This window comes from Rattus norvegicus, chromosome 14, assembly GCF_021556685.1.
Source record: "Rattus norvegicus strain SHRSP/BbbUtx chromosome 14, alternate assembly SHRSP_T2T, whole genome shotgun sequence".
In the NCBI taxonomy this organism is placed as follows: Eukaryota; Metazoa; Chordata; class Mammalia; order Rodentia; family Muridae; genus Rattus; species Rattus norvegicus.
In genome coordinates, this window is record NC_141547.1 from 13131723 (window position 1) to 13153529 (window position 21807).

A 21807-nucleotide genomic window follows, 5' to 3' on the forward strand; every position below is an offset into this window, starting at 1 on the left:
TTTCTGAGCCCAAAATTGATGCATCCAGCTTGCACCTGCGGAATGCTGACAGGTATCTGCTTGTGCAGATGTGTGCGCTCACAACCTCATGCAGAACTGAGTGGACAAAAATTATTTCACATCCTGCTTCCCAAAGCAGCCCCATGCCAACTACCCAGGGACTCCCACCAGTGGAGTCGATTCCACCGGGGAAATAACTGCTTTTTTATAGTCTTCTTACTTATGGCAGATAAAAATATATTTTTTAAATATATAATTACAAACAAGAGCCCCAAATCTTTGGCTGAAGTGTTCAGCCATACATTCCACCCTTCCCAACCCCCTGGCAGAAAGCCCCAGCCTCGTGGAAGCTCAATACTGCTGAGCCTGCAATTAGCAGTCCTTCTCTCCAGCCAGGTACACAGACAGCAAGGGGCTGTGCTCTGCAGCCCCAGGGGAATAAATCAATCAGCCCTTCTAGGCACAGACAATGTGGTATCTATTCTAGCTCTTTCACAGGCCTTTTGTTGTTAGTTCCTGTTTCTGAGCTGTATTGCAAACAGGGGAGATTGCCAGAGAGCTGAGTAATCAAAAGGTGAGATATCTTTACATTTTGCACAGGGTCCATTGTATATAATATCACACCTATGACTGAGGCTTGGGCCCACTCAGACATCCAGAGACAGAAGAATATAAGGCAGAAACAAGGGTAGGAGAGTTAGGAGAGTTCCCCCCTTCTCTCTCTGTCTCTCTCTCTGTCTCTCTCTCTCTGTATCTGTCTCTCTCTCTCTCTCTCTCTCTCTCACACTCTCACACACACACACACACACACACACACACACACGCACACACCATCACCATCAGAATACAGTGAAAAGGTGGCTATAAATAAACAGAATTTCTAATTCATCATTTGTTTATGTTTTTCACATGAGTAGAAGTGGAGACATTAGCACAGGGATCCAAGCAGGAGAATTTCTTGAGCCTACAAATTAGGGATCAGCCTGGGTAACACAGGTAGACCCTGGCTGAAGGGAAAAGGAGACAGAACAATGCATGGACTTCTACACTAACACTGAAGACCTTCATGTGACAACTTTAAGGTAAGCGAGAACGAGACGCAGGCCAGAGCAAGTACTAAGCCATGCTTTCTCGGCTATTTCAAACACAGGCTCTGGTGGCAGCCTTTCCCCAACGATCTCTTAAACTAATGTTTCTGTTTCCTTATTTGCTATTCCCTGTATATCCTAGGGGATATCATATATACTTCCCATATAAGTCTCCAGCTTCTCTGTGCTCACCGTTTGGACTAACACCAGAGACTGCATAGGCCTTTACCCAGGGCACCCTTGAGACAGTCTTTATTGCTCGATCACCTCCCACTCCTTGCCTTATGCTTCCAAATCCACTCACTCCCATTTTCTTTGCTTTAAAAAAAAATATACATATATACACATATATATGTATACACAAACACACACATACACACACACACATACACACATACATTGGGATTCTAAGCACATGCCACCACACCTGGATTTTTAATGTAGGTTCGGAATATCAAACAGAGGTCCTCATACTTGTGCAGCGATCACTTCACAGCCTGAGCCATCGCCTCCCTTCGAGAGGGTATCCAAAGAGGAAACCCCTTCAGGAATACCGACGTCACAATGAGAGTCAGTAGCCTTGTTTCCGTCACTGCAATAAAATATCCTGTTAAAAAGCAACTTAGGCTAGAAAGGGTTAATTCTAGCTTCCGATTCCCCGATTCCTGGTTAGAGTCCATCATGGACAGGAACCTGAAGCTGCTGCAGTCAGGAACAGAGCAAGGGGCTCAGCACTTCCTCCCTTTCCATTCAGTCTGAGTTGCAGTCCATGCATGGATGCTACCCACATCCAGATGTCCAGAGTGGCTCTACCTACCACAGCCAGGAAGGCCCACAGCACAGCACACCCCAGACTATTACTCCTTGAGACGGTTGTTCCAGTTCCTGTCTGTCAAAGCAACATTGCAAGCTACTCCCTCACATGTCAGCTGGGAGCCAAAGAAACTGAGTAAATTAAATGTCCCAAACAAGACTTCCTGTATGGATATGAGAGGGGAGTCTAGTTTATAGGCATCGTGGGGTATTTATTGACAATGAGAGACTTAACTTCTTCCCAGTATCTCGAAACCCATTTCTCACACATTTTCAAGAGCCAAGGGCAGAGCTATGTCGGCAGCAAGGCTGGAACTGATGAGAGCTCCTTCAGATAATAATCCACAGCTCTCACACACTAAGTATATGGCTTTAACCTACCATTTTCTGTCCTCACCATTGGAAAAGGTTTTGCCATGAAAACTACATCAAGACATCCACTCATTCCAGAGGACTAGGAAAAAAAACGCCTGGCCCCATCACTCCAAACTCTATCTTCCTAGTTGATGTGTTTTCAGACTGCATTATGGACTCCCTTTCCTTTCTGCTGGCCATTCATCAAAGGAAAATAAATGAAGCACAGAACTAAGTACCCAAGGAATGGTCCGCACCAGTATATCAAGAGAACAATAAACCATCCCATTTCAAGACATATTAACATCTCACCTACAGCCCATTCACTTCACTGTCCCAACCCCCAAACTACCAGAGAAGATGTCAGTGGCCCTAATTCATCATTAGGTCCAGACTTTCTATTTTCAGACAAGAGGTTTGTTATAGAGGGAAATCCATCCATCTAACATCTTCCTGGTTGTCAGATGAAAGCTAGTGAGCTCAGACACTAGCCTAGGGGTGGGACAGAAATGGGAACATCTGAACTCTGGCCTAGTGCAGCAAAAGGAACAGACATCTTTAGTGAGAGGCTGAGTGAACCACTCCATGAAAGGTCTGAAGTCCAAAGTCAAAAGGGCAAGTCCCAGCTACTGGCCTATGAGGAAAGAGACAAGATGGGAGCCAGAGACCAGGTTCTGGTGGCTTCACCAGCATGACTAGGCTAATCAGGCAGATGGCAGATTACACTTAAGACTCAGTAAACAAGCCAAGTGGCTTCCAAAGGTCTGTTTACCCTTGAAGAGAACATCTGCTCCTTTCTCATTGGCCTGCTTTCATTTCCAGAGCTCCTCTCTTTCTCTTGGTGATGGGATCGCTCACAAGGTTTCTTCATCGCCACAGGGTACCATCATAGCTGGGATGAGATCTTTGACTCGAAACCACAGCAACTACAACTTTCCCTGGAGCTGTTATCCTCCAAAAGAGCTTGCTCACTCTATCTCTGTGTCTGTGTCTGTGTCTGTGTCTGTGTCTGTGTCTGTGTCTGTGTCTGTGTCTGTGTCTGTGTCTGTGTCTGTGTCTGTGTCTGTGTCTGTCTCTATCTCTCACTCTTTCTCTCTGTCTCTGTCCCTCTGTCTCTCTCTCTGTCTCTGTCTCTCTGTCTCTGTCTCTGTCTCTGTCTCTCTCTCTCTCTCTCATTCTTCACTCCAAGGCCTCCTCTCCTCCTACACTCCACCACCACCACTTCCTCTCTTCCCCAGACCCACTGCTCCTCCATCTCCCATCAGAGAAGTGCAGGTCTCCCGCAGATATTAGCTGAACTCAACATAACAAGATACAATAGGACTAGGCACAAACCCTCATATCAAGGCTGCACAAGGCAGCCCAGTAGAAGGAAATAGATTCCATGAGCAGGCAAAAGAGTCAGAGACACCTGGGCTCCCATTGTCCGTATCTTTGGACTTCAGGCTAAGGGAACAGTGGGTTGAGCATCGATTACCTATGTTAAGAATCCTAATAATTTAACTCTCATACTCTTTCTCTTGCTTTACTCCTTTCTTTGAAGAAAACTCCCTGCGTGTGTGTTCTGCATAACCAGGGCTTTGCCATTTCACAGCCATCCATCCCTTTCTTGACTTTCTCCATCCATTGTCTTTGTGTCCCCTCTCAATGCTGGCTGCATTCTCCACTTGTCAAGCTTTCTTTGTCCTGTTGACCAATCAATCATGTTTCCCCCTCCCCAAGCTCAGATCATATAAAGACATTTTTTTGCAAGAGCTTTAATCTCAAAATGTGAGCTTGGCATTCTTATTTAACATAAATATGTCTGCATGGCTAGATGTTCATTACATCTATTATTTTAATGACTATATAATGTCCCACATTAAGTTAATTTATGATGATTTACTTAGCCACTCTTCTACTTAGATACTCCTTACTTTGTAATATAAATAACACCAGAAGGAACTTCTTTACAGGTAACTTTCCTTTTCTTCTATACACATTCCTTAGAGCAAATGCTTAGGAGCCATAGCCAAACTGAGTTTACTCACTGAATTATTTTCTAATACGCATAAGATAATATCTCACTGTAGGTTTGGTTTTAATGTAGTCATTAATAACAATGATAGTTACATCTTTTAACAGGATGTTACTCTGTACCCGAGGCTGGCCTGGAACTCACCTTCTTCCTGCCTCTGCCTCCTGAGTACTGAGACTCTAGGCCTACACCACCAAACTTGACCCCTTTGTTTGTTTCTTGATTTTCACTGATGTGAGAGCTCTATCCTCAGTCTGTTCGGCTTCTAAAGTTTGATGTTCTTAAACAGTTACATGAAGTCTAAATACTGATCCTTCGTAAGACTCTATCTTTCAAAAACCTGTATTTTCTTGCTCTTATTTTGTTTTGAATTGTTAGATACTCTTAAATGTTATCCAATTGGCCAATACCATCTTCTACCCCATCCTCTTTTAAAGCCGATCACTCGAAAGCTGAGTGTGATTTTGATCCTTACATTGAGGGATACAGAAATCACAGGCAATGGGAATCGCATGTCTTCCGATAATTACGTATTAACTGTGCATACAGATGTGCTTTAAAAAACATATACCATGTGCCTCGGATGTCGTTTCCCTAAGGAGTGTAGGCTTAAACAACAATTAGGAAGCATTAATGGATTTATCATGAGGTTACTTACAGTCCTAAATTCATGGGTTACTATGACACCAGTCAATAGGAGCTGGTATCTCACAGTCTATCAATGAAAGATCACAGTACAAATAGACAAGTATTACGAAGAGAGGTAAGTCTTTTCTAAAAATTCCATTATAGCACATGAAATCTAAACATAGGTAGGAAAATGCGTGCATATTTGATGAAGAACATGCCTTCATAGCAAAGGTTCTAAAATGTTACTGTCTGATATTCAATAGTATTTTTATTTGTGAAATTACTGAGATTAATTGAGCTTTTCTTCCTTTACATTCCTTTAGGAAAAGTCTGCATTCTTTTAATATTATAAATAAAGCAAGAGGCTAGTCCACTTACGAAACCAGTCAAGAAACTTTTCATCCCTTAGAACTGGTGCTCTGGATTTTATGGTTTGGGGCTTTATAAAGTTTAGGGTTTTTTTTTTTTAATTCACATGTAATGACTTTATATGCACCATGCCCATGTAACTCCCTCTTGAATCTCAGGTGGTTAGAAGCTGCCCAACATGGATGCTGTGGGCTGATCTTGGGTTCCCTGCAAGAACTTGAAACTACTGAGCCAGTTCTCTAGCCCTATGGCTTAGTTTTTAGAGAACACTATTGTTAGGACCAGGAATAGGGCTCAGTTGATAGAGTGCTTCTCTGACATCTAGAAAGCTCTGGGTTTGATCTTAAGCAAAGCAGGAAAGAAATAAACATGAGAGTGTGTGCCTATACTCTCCACGCTTGGTAGGTAGAGGCAGCAGGGTCAGACGTTCAAGGTCAAGGTGCCCCTCAGCTACATAAGAAACCCAAGGCCTGTCCCTGACTCCAAACAAAGAAACAAAATCATTATTAATTATCTACATTTTACTCTCTAATACACTAACAATACAAAAGAAAATCCTAATCTTAAAGACCTAATCTCCCATCTCCTGACTCCAATACATTTGCATGGATGAGATGTCATAAGAATATTCATGCTTAAGTACTTACATTATTTCTTTTCTATTGTTTATATTTATTCCCTGATTGTATTTTATCTCCAGAATCATCAATGAAACCGAAAAAGAACTATGAAAAGACATCTTTTCTCCAATAGCTTGTTTGGCTCTTGTAAAGGGGCTGCCAAAATGGCCATCTAATCTGTTTCCCTGCTTTTCATATGCACTTGAGCTGCTCTGCCTATGAAATCTTCCTCTCTTCTCCTAGGTCCCCGGGCTATTAAGAATCTTCTCTAGCAGAACACGTTTTTTCAAGTGGTCCTACTACCGTCAAAGCTTCTGGGGACACCTGATATTTCATCTAAAAACTACATTTTAGATGTCGGAATTGGAAAATTGGAGAAAAGTCTAGAAGCAACTAGAAGGATTCTACTGTCCAGCATGAAAGAAAAGCCACACTCCTCAGTCTCTGGGTTGGCCTATATAACAGAATCAACCTCCTAATTTCAAAAAGAAATTTGAATGCAACGTGTACTTTATCATAATATTGTCCAATCGTAATTTAATCCTTGCCAATTGTGGAAAGGAAATGAGAAATGGGACTAGAGTAAAGACAATTGAAAAGGGTTATGAGACTCCTTGGTAGCAGGGCATCGTCATGGTAGACCGTGAAACTACAGAGGGCATCACCAGTGCCTTGTAACAAGCCTTGTCTCCAGACACCAGGGGAAGCTACTTTTGATGAGCCGACAGTAGCCTTAGCAGTACTGACCAATATGAGGGGATACCTGCGAACTGACCTTGCTTTTACACTGTGCTGATCACTCACACAGAGTCATCTGCATCCTTTCCAAAGTTCGACGAAGCAAGAACATCTGGACCATGTCGAAAACAAGAAGAGAAAGCACACAGCAGAGGGAGGCGCTGTGGTATCTCATCTCCAACAGGCATGGGTTCGTCAGACAGAGTCTGAATTCAAGAGCAAATGATTTCCACTTCAAATGCCTTATTCCATGCCTATGTGAGCTGGAGTTTAAAACACCCCTTCTCTGTACTTTATCCACCACTTCTTAGACTTCAATCAAGTGGGGGGTCCCTTTGCCACTTAGCTGTGTACTCATGTTGATCCTGACTTACGAGCCCCTCCCCCGGCCCCTTCCACATCAACACTGACCCACATTTCAAGACCAACATCAAAAGTGGTTTTCTCCCAGAGAAGGGTATTTTTAGGAGCTAGCACTCACTGACTTTATCCCAGGTACTTTCACGCATTATCTTATTTATCTTTGCAACAGCTCTATAATATAGGTCCAACTATATTATACATCCATTTTAAAGAAGTCCAAGGAAAAACAGTAGAAAAAAAGCTCAACCCCCACCCTCCTGCCTTAAACATGATGCTCTATTCTTATTTGCTGCCACATATCCAAAAGTGCTGTAGACTGCAGTCCCTAAGTAATTATAGAATATTGGCTCAAACACTGAAGAAACAGAAAAGACACTTTATATTGGCTTAAACAATGAGAAAATTTATCCATCCATATAAGAATTCCCCAGGAAAGTCTGTCCCTGTGCTAGTTAAGTCTGCATATTAATAGCCAAACTCTTGGAGGACTCGAACTCTCCCATATTCCTCTTCCAACAAGCTTTGTTTGCTACCTAAACTATAAACTGGGTGCAGCAGCTCAGGCAAGCATGTCTTTGTGTGTATAGCAATTCAAACTCCAACCTTCAAAACTTTCCATTAGTAGATATTTTTTTCCTACCCTTAAGGATTCTTTTTTTTTTTTCCCCTCCAAAGAAGATGAACCTGTGGCTCCAGGCCTTTCTTATCCTTAGGAGGAAGGTAGCACACCTTATCTAACAGGCCAATTAAAAATAATAATAACTTGATGTGTTTAACAACTCTGCCTTCCAAGTCCTGTTTCATGGAGCAAAGCAATCAACAAAAATCTTTCTCTTGCTCCTCCAAACAGTTATTCTTGTCCGTGCAACCTTCTACAAGAAAAAAAAAAAAATCATCCGAGCTCTCCCATGAATGCCTGTGTCTGGAAAAGAAAACTCAAGCTCTAGGCTCCTCTTAGATAGGTTTTTTTAAAAGCAATTATTCATTTATTTAGCTGTGCTAGAGATTCAAACCCAGCAATTTGCTCCTGCTAGGCAAGGTCTCTTCCACTTGCTCAAGTCCTTAGGGCAGTATTTTGACTTTTGTATTTACTATCTCTTTTTTTCTCTGCTTGTTCAGGCCTCAGGAAGGGGGAAATCTGTGTGGGCCTCTTTTTAAACACCCAACAGTCTTAGTTGACCTCTACTCACATCTTATTGGCCAATACTCTGCCAGACATCCACGGAGGGTTTCAACTAACCCCTGACAAGGGAATGGAAAGATCTTGTTTAGCTTACAACTGGGTTATATACCAACAAAGGAATGAAGAACTGATTTAAAAAAAAAAAGTCAGAGCTGTGTGAGCAGAAGGCGGGAAAAGGAACTGGTGAGTAGTCGGCCCAGGATCTGCTAGTTCATATTCTACTGGCTTCATTCATATCATGTGGCCTCCATGGATCTGCTCACAAAGTCCAGTGCATGGAAGAGGCATGATCAATGCCTCTGGACTGTAACAAGGTCCCATTACTATCCGTTCCTCTAGCGAGCAGGGGGATTGGGGGAGCACTTCCTGCTTTGCATTTACTTCAAGTTCCTTCTAGCCCTGATCTCTCATCCTTTAGACCAAGATCCGCCCTAGGGAGTCAACCCCAGAAGTGTACCAAAGAATATTAATATTTCTGTTAATAACTTCCTCGTGCTTTCTATGTGCAAACCCATGTGAAGAATAGAACAAAGGACAATGAAGTCTGCTCTTCCGTGCAACCCTTTCCTGCCCAATTTCCCTTTGAAGGAAAGGAATGATTGTAAACTTGTTTAATCACCAATCTCAGGAGCTACTGCAGAACCACCCACAGGTCATGACCAAACTCTAGGGTCTCTTGGATACTAACAATAAACTGTTTCTTACTCTGGGAGCCTTTCCCTTCTTCCTCCAGACCCACTTGGGAATACCAAAAGCCCAAAACTTCATTGCTGAAAGAATCTAGCAGGGACAGCAGAAACTATGCACTTAATTTACATGGAATGGCTCAATGGCTTTTTTCAAAGTTATCCTTTGCCAATTCCATGTATAAGTGTCCCTCCCGTCATAGAAGCAAACCTCTATCTGAAATTTCAAGCTATCTTTTCTTTGGGCATTTGCAATTCAAATCCCAAGAAACTATAAGCTCAGTTGTTAAACTCAATCATCATTTGATATTCACATATTATCCTTCCCTTAGTAAGCAAAAGACTTGGAAGAGTAAGCAAACTATAATAATGTAGTATCCTAAGTTGTCACAAATGACTGGCAGCTCTCCTCTAGGAACTATCTACATACATGGATATGTATACATAAATGTACTATGTATAAAATAAACATTCACATATAAATAGTTTATAGTTATGCACAGAAATGTAGAAATAAAACAAACTACTAGACTTCAATTTTGAGCAAAAAAAAAAATTGGCACAAACATTGAAACATAAATACAAATGGAAGGCAAGCACGTATGGCCTAACCAGAAAATTGAGATATATGACCACACAAAACACAGTTGGAGCAAATAAATATGGCTGCCAAATTCAGCTGCATCTTCTACGTTGCAAACAAAGCATAAGAAATGTGTTTGTTAATTTAAAACATCTGTTCCTCCAGAAAGAATATGAATAAGAATGAAAATGCATATGGATTATTCGTCAATAAAAGTACAAATTTTCTTGTATTATTCCTTTCACACATAATTATCCTATGAAGACATCAATTCCCAAATAAGGAACCAGCATCTCTGATGAAGACCTACAACACGCAAAGCCCTAATGAAGACAGAACATCATCTACAGCTCTGACTGGCCACTCTTCACCACCTGGGTCTCAAGGGTACAAACTCAAGGGTATGGGTCCCTTAAAAGGAATGTATACTGGTTAGCATGGTAGTTGAGTATGCCTCTCAGCTCAACAGTTATGAAGAGGCAAGAGGATCTATGTGAGTTCCAGACCATCTGGGGCTTCATAGTGAGATCCTATCTCGATAGATAATAGATAGATAGATAGATAGATAGATAGATAGATAGATAGATAGATAGATACTACACACATACATACACACATACATACACACACATATACATAGATATATAGATACATAGTTGATACATAGATATATAGATGGATACATAGATAGAAACATAGATATAAGGGTAGGTGGGTAGACAGATACATAGATATAGTTTGATACACAGATAGATACATAGATGGATGCATAGATACATAGGTAGAAGGGTGGATGGATGATAGATACATGTATAGATAGATACATAGAAGGATGAGTGGGTAGATAAATAGTAGATAGATAGATAGATAGATAGATAGATAGATAGATAGGCAGGCAGACAGATAGCACCCTCAAGTCAGGGACTTTTTCACCTTCTCGAAGAGTCCCTGAATAGGAAACACACAGCTCTAACATTCAGTCTACACAGTGAGAACCTAGATTAGAGCATCCCTTGGAAACCAGTCAGAAGAGCTCCTCTAATAATCAGTCTTGATTTTTGTCTAGTCTTCACCTGAATTTCTCCAGCTAGAATCAGGGAGCTCACAGATCCCTATGTATTTGCCATCCCTCAGCAGTAATGCTGTATTACAGAGAAATTAAGTTTCTATTATAAAACAGGTACATCTTAATTAAAAGCCTGGCCTCCCCATTCCAGAGCATATTACTCTGTAGTAAAAAGTAAATGAAAAGGGGTGCCTTAGTTTGTTTTCTACTGCTGTGATAAACACCAGAACCGAATGCAACTTGGAAAGGAAAGTACAGTCCATTGTTGAGGAAAGTCATAGCAGGACTCAACCTGGAGGCAAAAAATTGAAGCAGAGACTCGAGAGGAATGCTGTTCCTACTTTGTTCCCTATAGTTTACTCAGCTTCACTTTAGACACAACCCAAGACCACCTGCCTAGGGATTGTACTGCCCACAGTGGGCTTGGCCTGCTCACACCAATCATTAACCAAGAAAATGTTCCATAGACTTGTTCACAGGCCAATCTGATAGAGGCATTTTCTTGAACAAGGTTTCTCTTCCCAGACGACCCCAACTTGTGTCAAGTTGACCAAAAAAAAAAAAAAGATATTTTATAATACCCCGTAGAAAGGTATTAGAAAATTATCTAACATACTTACAGGAAATTGAGGAATTGAGGGATGGCTAAATTGCTTCCCCTCTGAATAAATTCACAGGAAGTCACGTATTCACCCCAGTACTGCGAAGCCTGGAATGTCTTAGTTGCAGCCACTAAGCAAGACTCTTCTAGTGAGAGGGACTTAGGGCAGTTAGTAGGGAAAGTTCTGGAGCTTCCTTCACCTCTCTTCTCCAGAGAATTTCTGAGAACATTGATGGATATCAACACAATGAAAAGTGGGCACTTCAAGCCTACAGGATCACATCCCTGATACAGTTTAAAAAGAAAGTCATGGACAGAGCACATCTAAAAATGCTGCAGCACCCACACCCAGACCTTAAGTGTCTCTGGTCGGTTGTCTTGGGCCTCCCAAGCAGAGCAAAGGGTCTTATTTCTTCGTTGCCATGGTACGCACAAGACTGGACCAGATTTTGACCAAACAGATATAAAAGTGTTCAGGAAATATGCAGGACACAGATGCAGGAGAAGTGGCTCAGCTGTCGCTTTATCTCTTTCCTTCGTTCCAGAAGACATACTGAACAATGGGAGCAGAGATGTGCAATAGAGATGAGCTCAAAACCACTCAAAGGACGTGAAAAGAGTAGGCACGGGCATTGTTGTAAATACCATACTGCCTGCCTTTCAGTTCCTGGAATTGCTACAGGAAATCCTCCTCCCCAGGGTCACAGCCACCCATGAAGCCGTACTCTAACCGGAAGTCCTCAAGAGTAAATGGAGAACTTTAAGTCCACAGAGCCCTTCTGGCCAGGTATGGTGTGTCATATTTAGCCCAGCACTTGGAGGCAAAGGCCAGCGGATCTCTAGGAGTTTGAGGTCAGCTGAATTTGCACAGCACGTTCCAGGCCAGCCAGGGCTGCGTGGAAAGACCGTGTCTCAAAAACAAACAAATGAATAGAGATGATCTGTCTCATACAATCAATAGCCAGTAGCCACAATGGCTATTTAAACATACATTTCTGGACTAGTGAGATGGCTCAGTAAAGGCACTACCACCCAGCCTGATCACCTGAATTTAATTCCCAATCCCTACATAGAAGAAAACTTACTCTCGTAGGTCATCCTCTAGTTTCTACACGCATCCTGTGTAGAAACTACACATATGTGCTACACAATGCACACATGTACACACACACACAACGTAAAGAGAGAGGGGGGATGGGAGGGAGGGAGGGAGGGAGGGAGGGAGGGAGGGAGGAAGGAAGGAAGGAAGGAAGGAATAGAAAAATTAAAATAAACCTGTTACTAAGATTAATCAACACTTAAAATCCAGTTCCTGGGGTCTACATCTTGAGTCCACTCAGGAACCACATTTGTCTCTGGGGTGCTGTAGTAGGGGATACAACCAAGGCATAGTCCCACCAATTCAGCACTGTGGTAAGGAACCCTGCAGAGTCTACTCTAACTCTCTTAGCTACAAACTTAAAACCTGAGACTTGGTTCCATCCCAGGGACTCACTCCAGGCTACACAGCCAGTTCTCTAGCACCAGGACCTCAACCAAGACCCACTGGCCTCCATCACTAAGTCACATCCACTCCAGTACCTTGTCACCCTTTGGATAATGTAAATGCCTGCTCTGTGTCAGGTCAGCCCTCTGTTCACGACAAGCACCCACTCAATTAACCTTCCATTGGCCCTATGAAAACGATCACCCCTCAGAGATTTTATATCTGAGGCCATGCACCAGGTAGGCTATGGTCTCAAGGTTCAAACTCCCATAGCCAGGTTTTTCTACTACCGTTGTATTGCACGTTGCAAACACGCCATGTCTTATTGTCCCTGATATTGTTTTTCATATGTGTTAAAAGTTAACGATTTATGACTCGCTTTGTCAGCAGTTGCCTGAAGAGCATCTCAATATTTAGCACATTTGACCTAGAGAGGAACAGTAGTCTTGTTCACTTCCGGCAAAGCAGAACCAATTTTCTAATGATGGCTGCGATGTGTTTTTAAACCAAGTGTTCTTGGGCCTAGTGGATCATGTTGATCTCCTTTAGGCTTGCCAGCAATCCTGCTTTCAGATGCACTTTACCACTGAGAAATGGCTAAGGTAGCAATCAACCCATCTGTGCCCAGGAAGAACATATATACAGGAGAGGTGTTTGAATGCACTGGCACAAGACAATGGGACAGTTAAATTCTTTGTGCTCCAGTTACGCAAGAAAGAGCAGAAGATACAGATGCATAAGAACTAAAACAGGACATTTCTCTCCTTGCACACATGCATTACTCCTGTGGTGACAGGGCATCATAACTGCTTCTCTCTAACAGACCCTGACCTAGGACACTCCCCCTTTCACGAGGCTGACCTTGATGAAAGTCCTGTGGGTCTGAAAATGTACGAGCATGATGGAGTGTAAAACAGACCCAAAAATAGATTACTCGGTGTTCTTTTGGTATTCCTTTGTATCCCTTCCAGCCATCTCTGACTTGACAAATGAAGGAATATAAAAATAGGGAAGACAGCGAAAGAAAGGGGACAGCTGAAGTCAGAGCATGACTTGAAGTTGACTGCCACATGGCTTAGGGCCAGATCATCCCGGAATGCCACGGCATGCCCACGTGGCTCCCAGAAGTTGGAAATCACAACACAGATTGAGTAAACGCACACACATGCTCGCATGTGCATACACACACACGTGATACCTGTAAGGGGCGTTCTGTGCCTGTTAAAATGCAATGGGCCTCTAAATGCTTTTAGCGTCTTGTCACTAAGTCAGTGAGTGTGACTAGCACTAGTTCTGCAAAATGGGAAGAGGTTAGTCAGGGACAGCTGGCTTCTCCAGGAGGCCAGAGAAGGTGAGTGGCAGGGACAACTGCATGGCAGTATGCAGGGAGCTGGGCGTAGAGAACGAAAGGTAAAATAAGACATGCTTAGGGGCCAGCATGCTGGTGAGAGACAGAATGCTGGGCGTGGTGGCTTAGACTCAGAACCGGGTTTGAACCCTCTTCCCTGGCACTTGCTTGCCTTGAGACTGGGGGTGGGGTGGTACATGGCCTGAACCCCAGCTTCCTTAGCTCAAACACTTATTTCCTGAATTGCTGGAAGTTTTTAAATCCCAGCAAATGCTCACTCACTGTCTCTTTGTTTGTAAAAAGGAAAACTTGCTGTGACAAAAAAAAAAAAAAATCCCATGTCGGGCACTGTATTGGCACAATGCCACATACACTCTGCGTTCTTACTCTGTAAAAACTATTTCAAGAGGGGCCTTATGTTTGTCCCCACTTCACATAGTAGGCAATGGAGGTTCTGGCTGAGCAGGTTGTATGATGTGCCCAAGGTCACCAAGCTGCTCTGCAGCAGAGGAGGAAGGCTCTACATGAGGTCGTTGTTCCCTACCAGGACCCTGAATGTGCTGCTCTTTAGTGACCTCCTAAATAGCGAAGAGAGCAAAAGGATCTATCAGTGAGGAGTGACTTCACAAGACACAGGGAGTGTAGCAATTTACAGCTAAAAGTTGCCTCAATCCATGCCGCCATGTACAAAATGTTTTATTGACTTTTTAAACTTTATTTATGTCATAGGTATGAATGTTGTGCCTGTGTGTAGTCTGTGCATCGTATGTGTGCAGTTCCTGCAGAGACCAGAAGAGGGCATTAGATTCCCCCTGGAACTGGAGTTACAGACAGTTAGTTGTGAGCCCTCATATGGTTACCAGGGACCAAAGCAGCCAGTGTCCTTAACCACTGAGCCACCTCTCCAGCCCCGTTTCATGGAAGTCTTTTGCATGAAGCTCACATTTGTCATCTTTAAGCCGACCAGGTCACCTTCTGGTTGCCCACTAGACAAAGGAATGAGCCCCAAGAACTTCACATCCCTGTGCTGCTATCCTCAGCCACAAACACAGGAACCCCAGACAGCAAGATCTCTGACGTCATTTCTAGCTCTAAATAATGAACAAGCGGGCAGGTGGGATTATAAATTGGCCCTGAGCCGCCACACTCAGGGTTACCTCTGGAGTGTGGTGCGGTTTACGAGACGGACTCTCTCATCCAAAGAGTGGAAGAATTATTGATTCTTGATGCCTAGAACAGTATGCTACACTGCTAGAATAGAATAGACTCTTAAAATTCTAAATAGATTTTTGTACATTTGTTCTCCAGTCTGTCCTCGGTAGGTCGTGTGAAGAAGGTCTCATAACAAAGTAAGTAATTACTCATGACCATGATAGATTATTGACCACCACCTCATTCTCCCCTTCCTTCTTTATTTCCTCTCCCACCCACCTCCGCTGTAATGTTAGACATCAAGCCCAGGGCCTGGTGCATGCCAGGCAGATAATCCACCTCTGAGGTGCACCCCAAAGGCTACTGTCAGTTTTAATGTCATTAAAACAAAAGGTGGTTACAAATAAAAATAAAAATGTGGAATCTCAAGATTCTGAGCTACCCCCCCCCAATCCCTGTGCCTGCTTCTCCCACACCTGATATGACAGCAATTTTTAGTGACTCACCTCTACCCAGTCTTTTTAAAGTATTCAACATTGTTTCCCTAGAAACAAGAGCTCTATTTCTTTTTATATTCCTACGCCAGCAATTTAATTAAACGATAAGTCAGGCTTTGTTACTTCTCTTGCACTTCCAACGGTTCACTCACCTCACTGAAAGGACAAGCAAGCTCCAGGCCAAGGCTGGACACCCGGTCCCCTGCCCGCCTTCCTGGATTCCTCTTCAGCTTCTTTCTTCCTCCAGGATCTTCGTCAGCTACTTGACCTCCAGGCTTCAGCTCTGACCCCAAAGTTTATATCTACCATCTTCTAGATGTCTGCATGGTTGAGTCTTAGAAGGACCTCTTGGTTCAAGTATCACTGTCTCATCTTATCAAACGCAATGGACCCCGACTGAGTCTCCTCCATCTTCCCACCCTATGCGTCTTTATTTTTATTTTGGTCCATTTCCTGAGAGCACGCCTGATGTACAATTTGAACTTCAGGATGACAGAGGGCTTTATCTGTTCACTGATGTTCTCCAGGGCCGAGACTAGCAGGCCCAGTGTTCTCACCGAGTGGGTAAATGCTTTCATAATAGTCTTTGTTGTGGTAATTAGCATAAGACCTCTCTGACTGAACTGCATAAACACAACGCTAAGCGCTTCAAATACTTCAGGCTTGAGATGAGTGAGGAACAAAGACAGCACCTGGACGGCCCATGAGTGAGTGGGTAAAGGAAGGACACCCTTCTAGGCATGACCAGAAGGCACGGACAGAAGGAATCAAGGTTCTTCATCCAATGCAAGTTGGCTAGACCATACCTCTTTTATCTGGATGGAACTGAACCCTTTAATTATCTGATTTTTTTTTTAACTCAAGTACACAGCAACACACAGCAAAGCCAAGTATGGGAGATGGTCTAGAATCTAAACTCCAGATACATCTTCAGATAATGGTAGAAAACAGAAAGAAGACAAAGTGCTTAATGCTAGCTATTCCTCAATGGCCAAGACCTCTAGCCAATCTCTTCATCTCCCTCTCTCTCTCCTGCAATTCGCCATTAAAAGGGGGGCAGGATGCAGTTCTGGGCTTGGTAAGCCACCACCAGCATTCAAGGTCATGAGTTCAATGCCACCCTAGGCTCCACAATAGGAACCTACAGCACTGGCCTCAGTATCAGATGACTCAATGGCTACAAAAAGTATAGAACCCTTTATATAGTAAGCAGCCTCCGTGTACTGACGTCTACACTACATACCATCACTCCCCAAAACTGATGGCAGACTCTGATCTCAGAATGATTTCTGAACTGTATTAAAGAATAAACAGAAAGAAAATTCTGCTTTAGGGGCATGGAATGGGAAAGAGAGGGAAAAAAATAGCTTTTCCATGATTCTTTAATGGAAAAACATCAAGGAGAAAAAAAAATACATTCATCTGTAGAGCTTCAACTGTAGCACATAAAGACCATATTGGAAAAATATTACTTCAAATATCTGTAATTATCTAGATGCCTGGAAATTTTAGCTGTTCTTCATCTATTTGGGCATTATCTATCAGGATAATGCCAGATGACGAACTAAAACCGCACGTGTCAATGGCAGACCTGGACGCAGATGAGCGCACCCTTCCCAACCCTCAGAGTCTGCATTAGTGCAGCATGCATTAAACCCAAACTCAAAAAGTGGTGAAGAATGACTTGTCATAGCATTTATTAGAGTTGATGGAGTGCAGACAGTCTTTTCAATAAGGCTTTAGCACACTGATATGCACCACGGTACATTATTAATGAAAAGGAACACGTGAGACTTGCATCAGCTTCCCCCCAATTCATTCCGACATTAAATTCAAAATCAATTCTGCCTACCCGGTGGCAAAGGGTCAGGGATAAAAATGCTAACTTGTTTGTTGTTTACCCAAAACTTAAGCTTATCATCCTGGAGAAATAATCAAGAATCTTTTCTAGTGTGCTGAGTTTAATAATAGCATTTTTTTTAAAAAGAGGGGATCAAAGCAGGAAACAAATACACCAGGATTATAAACAAACCGTGCCCTAGTTTGTATGTGACAAGAGGATGGGATCCAATTATCTCTGACTGAAGGAGCACAACGGACAGCCACTGAATGTAAATGGGTGGGGAGAGCATTGGACTTTTCATTCAATAACTGAGTATCCAAATGGAACTAATTTACTCTCAAAGGGTTATTAATTAATTGAGCCCGATGGTACCCCGCTACCCGGATGAAGAGTCATCTCCAGCCCGTGAAGAAAAATAAATAAATTTTACAATGATACCGATCACCTCATCACTCAGACATCCCAGTCAAGCATCTTACATCCAAAAGAAATAGATTGAGAATGACCTACCGCAAGCAAGGAGCCCCGATACAGGCAAGCACCTGTGGGAGGAAACAAAAACAAACCACAGATTAAAATGTGATGCATAACAAACCAATAGTCACTACCCAGAATGCTTATTCTTTAACTCCATCTACAGCGGACTGGGCGAACTAGTTAGAGGCTAGAACGTTCTTCCCCCGAGGGAAATCTACCCCTTATATCAAATCAACGTCTCTCCCAGACACATGACAAAGTGCATGATTAAAGCATATTATTGGAATTGTAAAAGAAATGTCTTTATACCTCAACAGCATGGCTGCCTAAAGGAGATCTGAAAAGGACAACAGCAGCAGACATGCTAACACACAAGGGGGAACTCTCCGGGGACCACACCCCTTGGCAAAGAACTATAGACATCGAAGGGATGCCAAGAGCTGGAGAAGTAGTCCTCCCTCAAGGGAGAAGGCCCCTAATTGGTTATCCAATACCAAGTGGTCAGCCCGAAATCGTGTTCATGCAAGCAACACTGAGCAGACTTCAGTGTGTGTGTGTGTGTGTGTGTGTGTGTGTGTGTGTGTGTGTGTGTAACAATAGTAATTAAAGAAGAGGAGATCAGGATTCAGAATGAGTGAAAGGAATAGTTGGAAGAAGAAGGGGGAATGGAGAAAAGTGATAAACTATATTTTAATCAAAAATGTATTTATAAGGATATAGTCTAAATACAATGTTGTTATTCTTTTGATCTGCATCAAATGCTTCCATAATTCAATCCCAATTTACTTATCCAAACTTTGCTACCTAAACTCTCCAGAACAACTCAAGGGGCCAATTTACTCCATAGTAATTTTCATGGCTCAAAGTTTCCCTCATCCTCCGTTCCTATGGAGATGCATTTAGTCTATTCAGGATTCTTGAGCTTGAGACCACCCTCGAACAGAATAGCATTCCTTCTCCTTAAACTCACAGCCCTTCCTGCCTGAATTACTTTTTGCTGGCCCATTCTTCATATTTCCCTGTGGTATTCTATTTTTATTTGCTGTTTGCTTGCTTGCTTGTCTGCCTGGTTAGTTTATGTTTGTTTGTCTTGAGACGAGGTCTCCCCACGTAGCTCAAACTGACTTACAACTTGCAATCCTTTTGCCTCAGCTTCTGGAGAGCACCACGATCACCCCTGCGTGTGACATTTTTGCTAAGGATGGGAAATGGTGCCTTTGCCTCATAGCATCAGGACACAGAGTTCAGGAAAGGGATTGCCTCAACTATGAACTTCTCCACCACCTGTCCCCATAGTAAGCATTCACCAACTTACTATATGAACACAAAAACACCCACTGCACACCTTTCCTATAGTACATCCATCACCGGGGAGCATAACCCACTATGCTGGGTATGTATGTAGATTAGTGTTTCTCAACCTTTCTAAAGCTGTGACCCTTTCCCTGTTGTGGTGATTGCAGTCATAAAATTATTTCGTTGCTACCCCATAAATGTAATTTTGCTACTCTTATGAATGGTCACATAAAATATATGACATGCAGGGTATCTGATAAGTGACCCCCACCCCCGAGAGGGTCGAGACCCACAGGTTGAGAAGCACTGGCATAGACGTAAGCTATTTGAAAAGCAGCCTCTCCTGTTGAGCCTCTGACCTCCGAAATCTTCCCACTCCATGTTTTCCCTTGATGTGCTGCTTATCAGCTGGGGCATCTTTATATTTTCCAGTCATTAGACACTGGATGAAAAAAGCAAAGGGTGATCTGTTCTAAAGGCGAAAGAGGGCAGGATTTGACTGGGGTTGGTGGGAGGAGCTTACACTCTGAATTGAATGAAACTGCAACCCTACCTTTAAGACCTGTGCACATGTTCTCCAGCGATTCTTGAACAGCACAACAGGTGCCATGTAATCTCAAAGCAGGGGTGCAGTGTGCTGCCACACTCAGCAAATGAAACACAAAGCAGGGCACCAGAATGCAGACACAACAAGGCGTATCATGACAGGGCACAGCTGGTTTCCAAGGAGGACTGGACAGGTTTATTACAGCACTGTTTCCCAACAGGTCCCACAAAAGCTAACTTTGCAGCAATGGCTGGCCTACCTTCCCTGTCAATCATGGATCTAACAATCTTTAAAGAAAATGAGATGACTGTTCACACTGGGTTCAAATGAAAGATCTCTATGGGCAAATTCGCTGAAATGACTTTTATGTCCTTGGCATTCAAATAAGAAAGATTTGGGATAAAAACTTGAGGGGAAATTTATCTTAACTGTCCTATTTTTAAGAAACATTGTTCTGAAGACAGTATTTTCAATCTATAGGTTGTAAGGAAGGAGAGACATATGTGTATAAATATTAAACAATCATGTATATTTACAAGAGATATATACCTCAACAATTCAGTTTTCAAATCAGTGTGCATGTGTGTGTGATGCATATATGTGTATGTCTGTGTGCATCTGTGTGTGATACATATGTGTGTGTCTGGGGGTGTGATGCATATGTGTATATGTGTCTGTGTGTGGTGCCCATGTGTGTATGTATCTGTGCATGTGTGCATGTGAATGTGTGAGTGTGTGCATATGTGCTGTGTGTATGTGCATGTACATGAGTGTGAGTGTGTGTGTGTGATGTATATGGGTGTGTATGTATGTGTGTATATATGTGTACATGTGTATGTGTGTATATATGTGTGCATGTGTATGTGTGTGTATGTGTGTGTATGTGTGATGTATATGGGTGTGTATGTGTGTGTATATATGTGTGCATGTGTATGTGTGTGTATGTGTGATGTATATGGGTGTGTATGTGTGTGTATATATATGTGTGCATGTGTATGTGTGTATGTAAATGTGTGTGTATGTAAATGTGTGTATGTGTGTATATGTGCATGTGTGTGTATGTGTGTGTGTATGTGTGATCTATATGGGTGTGTATGTGTGTGTATATATATGTGTGCATGTGTATGTGTGTGTATGTAAATGTGTGTGTATGTGTGTGTATGTAAATGTGTGTGTATGTGTGATGTATATGGGTGTGTACGTGTGTATATATGTGTGCATGTGTATGTGTGTGTATGTAAATGTGTGTATGTGTGTATGTAAATGTGTGTGTGATGTATGTGTGTATGTGTGTGTGTGTGTGTGTGTGTGTGTGTGTGATGTATATGTGTGCATGTGGAGGCCATAGATCAACCTCAGGTGTAGGTGTCATTACATGGGTACTTTCTATCTTGTGTTTTAAAATATCTCTCCCTGACTGGAACTTGGGCAGGCATGGCTGGGTGGCTGTCTCCACCTTCCTAGCACTGATTGCAAGCATGAGATCCTGGTAGTGAATTCAAGTCTACATGTTGGTGTGACAAGCAGTTTACCAACTGAACTGTTTCCTGAACAAGCAATACGGCTTTAAAATGTTATCCATACCACATTCGCCATTCCAGATACTGAGCTCCGTGATGACACTTCTGTGTGTTCACATCACATACCCTGGTCATATGCACTCTCTGTTGACACCTCTTACCCCATTCTCCCACTACTCCCCATTTTCTTCCCACTCGGTCAACTTTTACATTCATGCCTACCATTCACTTTCTAAGCTACTTAAACATACATTTACTAACTTCTGACACTTATTATAAGTATAAAATGATAATGATGTTTTTAAAATTATAATGAAGATAATCACCACTTAGGTGCAATTTAAAAAAACTGAATCGTCTTTTCAGACTGTGAATCTCTTAGTGGTTAAACAACTGAATATCTGTGACATATTCAGGTTTTCTCTGAATTGATAGGTGAAATTGTGTGCATTTATCATGCATTTTCAAGTGTTTGTGTAACCTTTAAAATAATCTAAGAAAATTTTACTTTTAGGGGAAAAAAGGCAATA

At 42.4% G+C, this 21807-nt stretch overlaps 1 protein-coding gene across 1 annotated transcript in view; it reads right to left on the minus strand.

Annotated features, from left to right (window-relative positions):
• Fras1 (Fraser extracellular matrix complex subunit 1) overlaps positions 1-21807 on the minus strand; it is a 408507-nt gene that overhangs the window by 379198 nt on the left and 7502 nt on the right. The window contains 1 exon segment of the mRNA NM_001415086.2: positions 17948-17979. Coding sequence (NP_001402015.1) covers positions 17948-17979 — 32 coding nt within the window.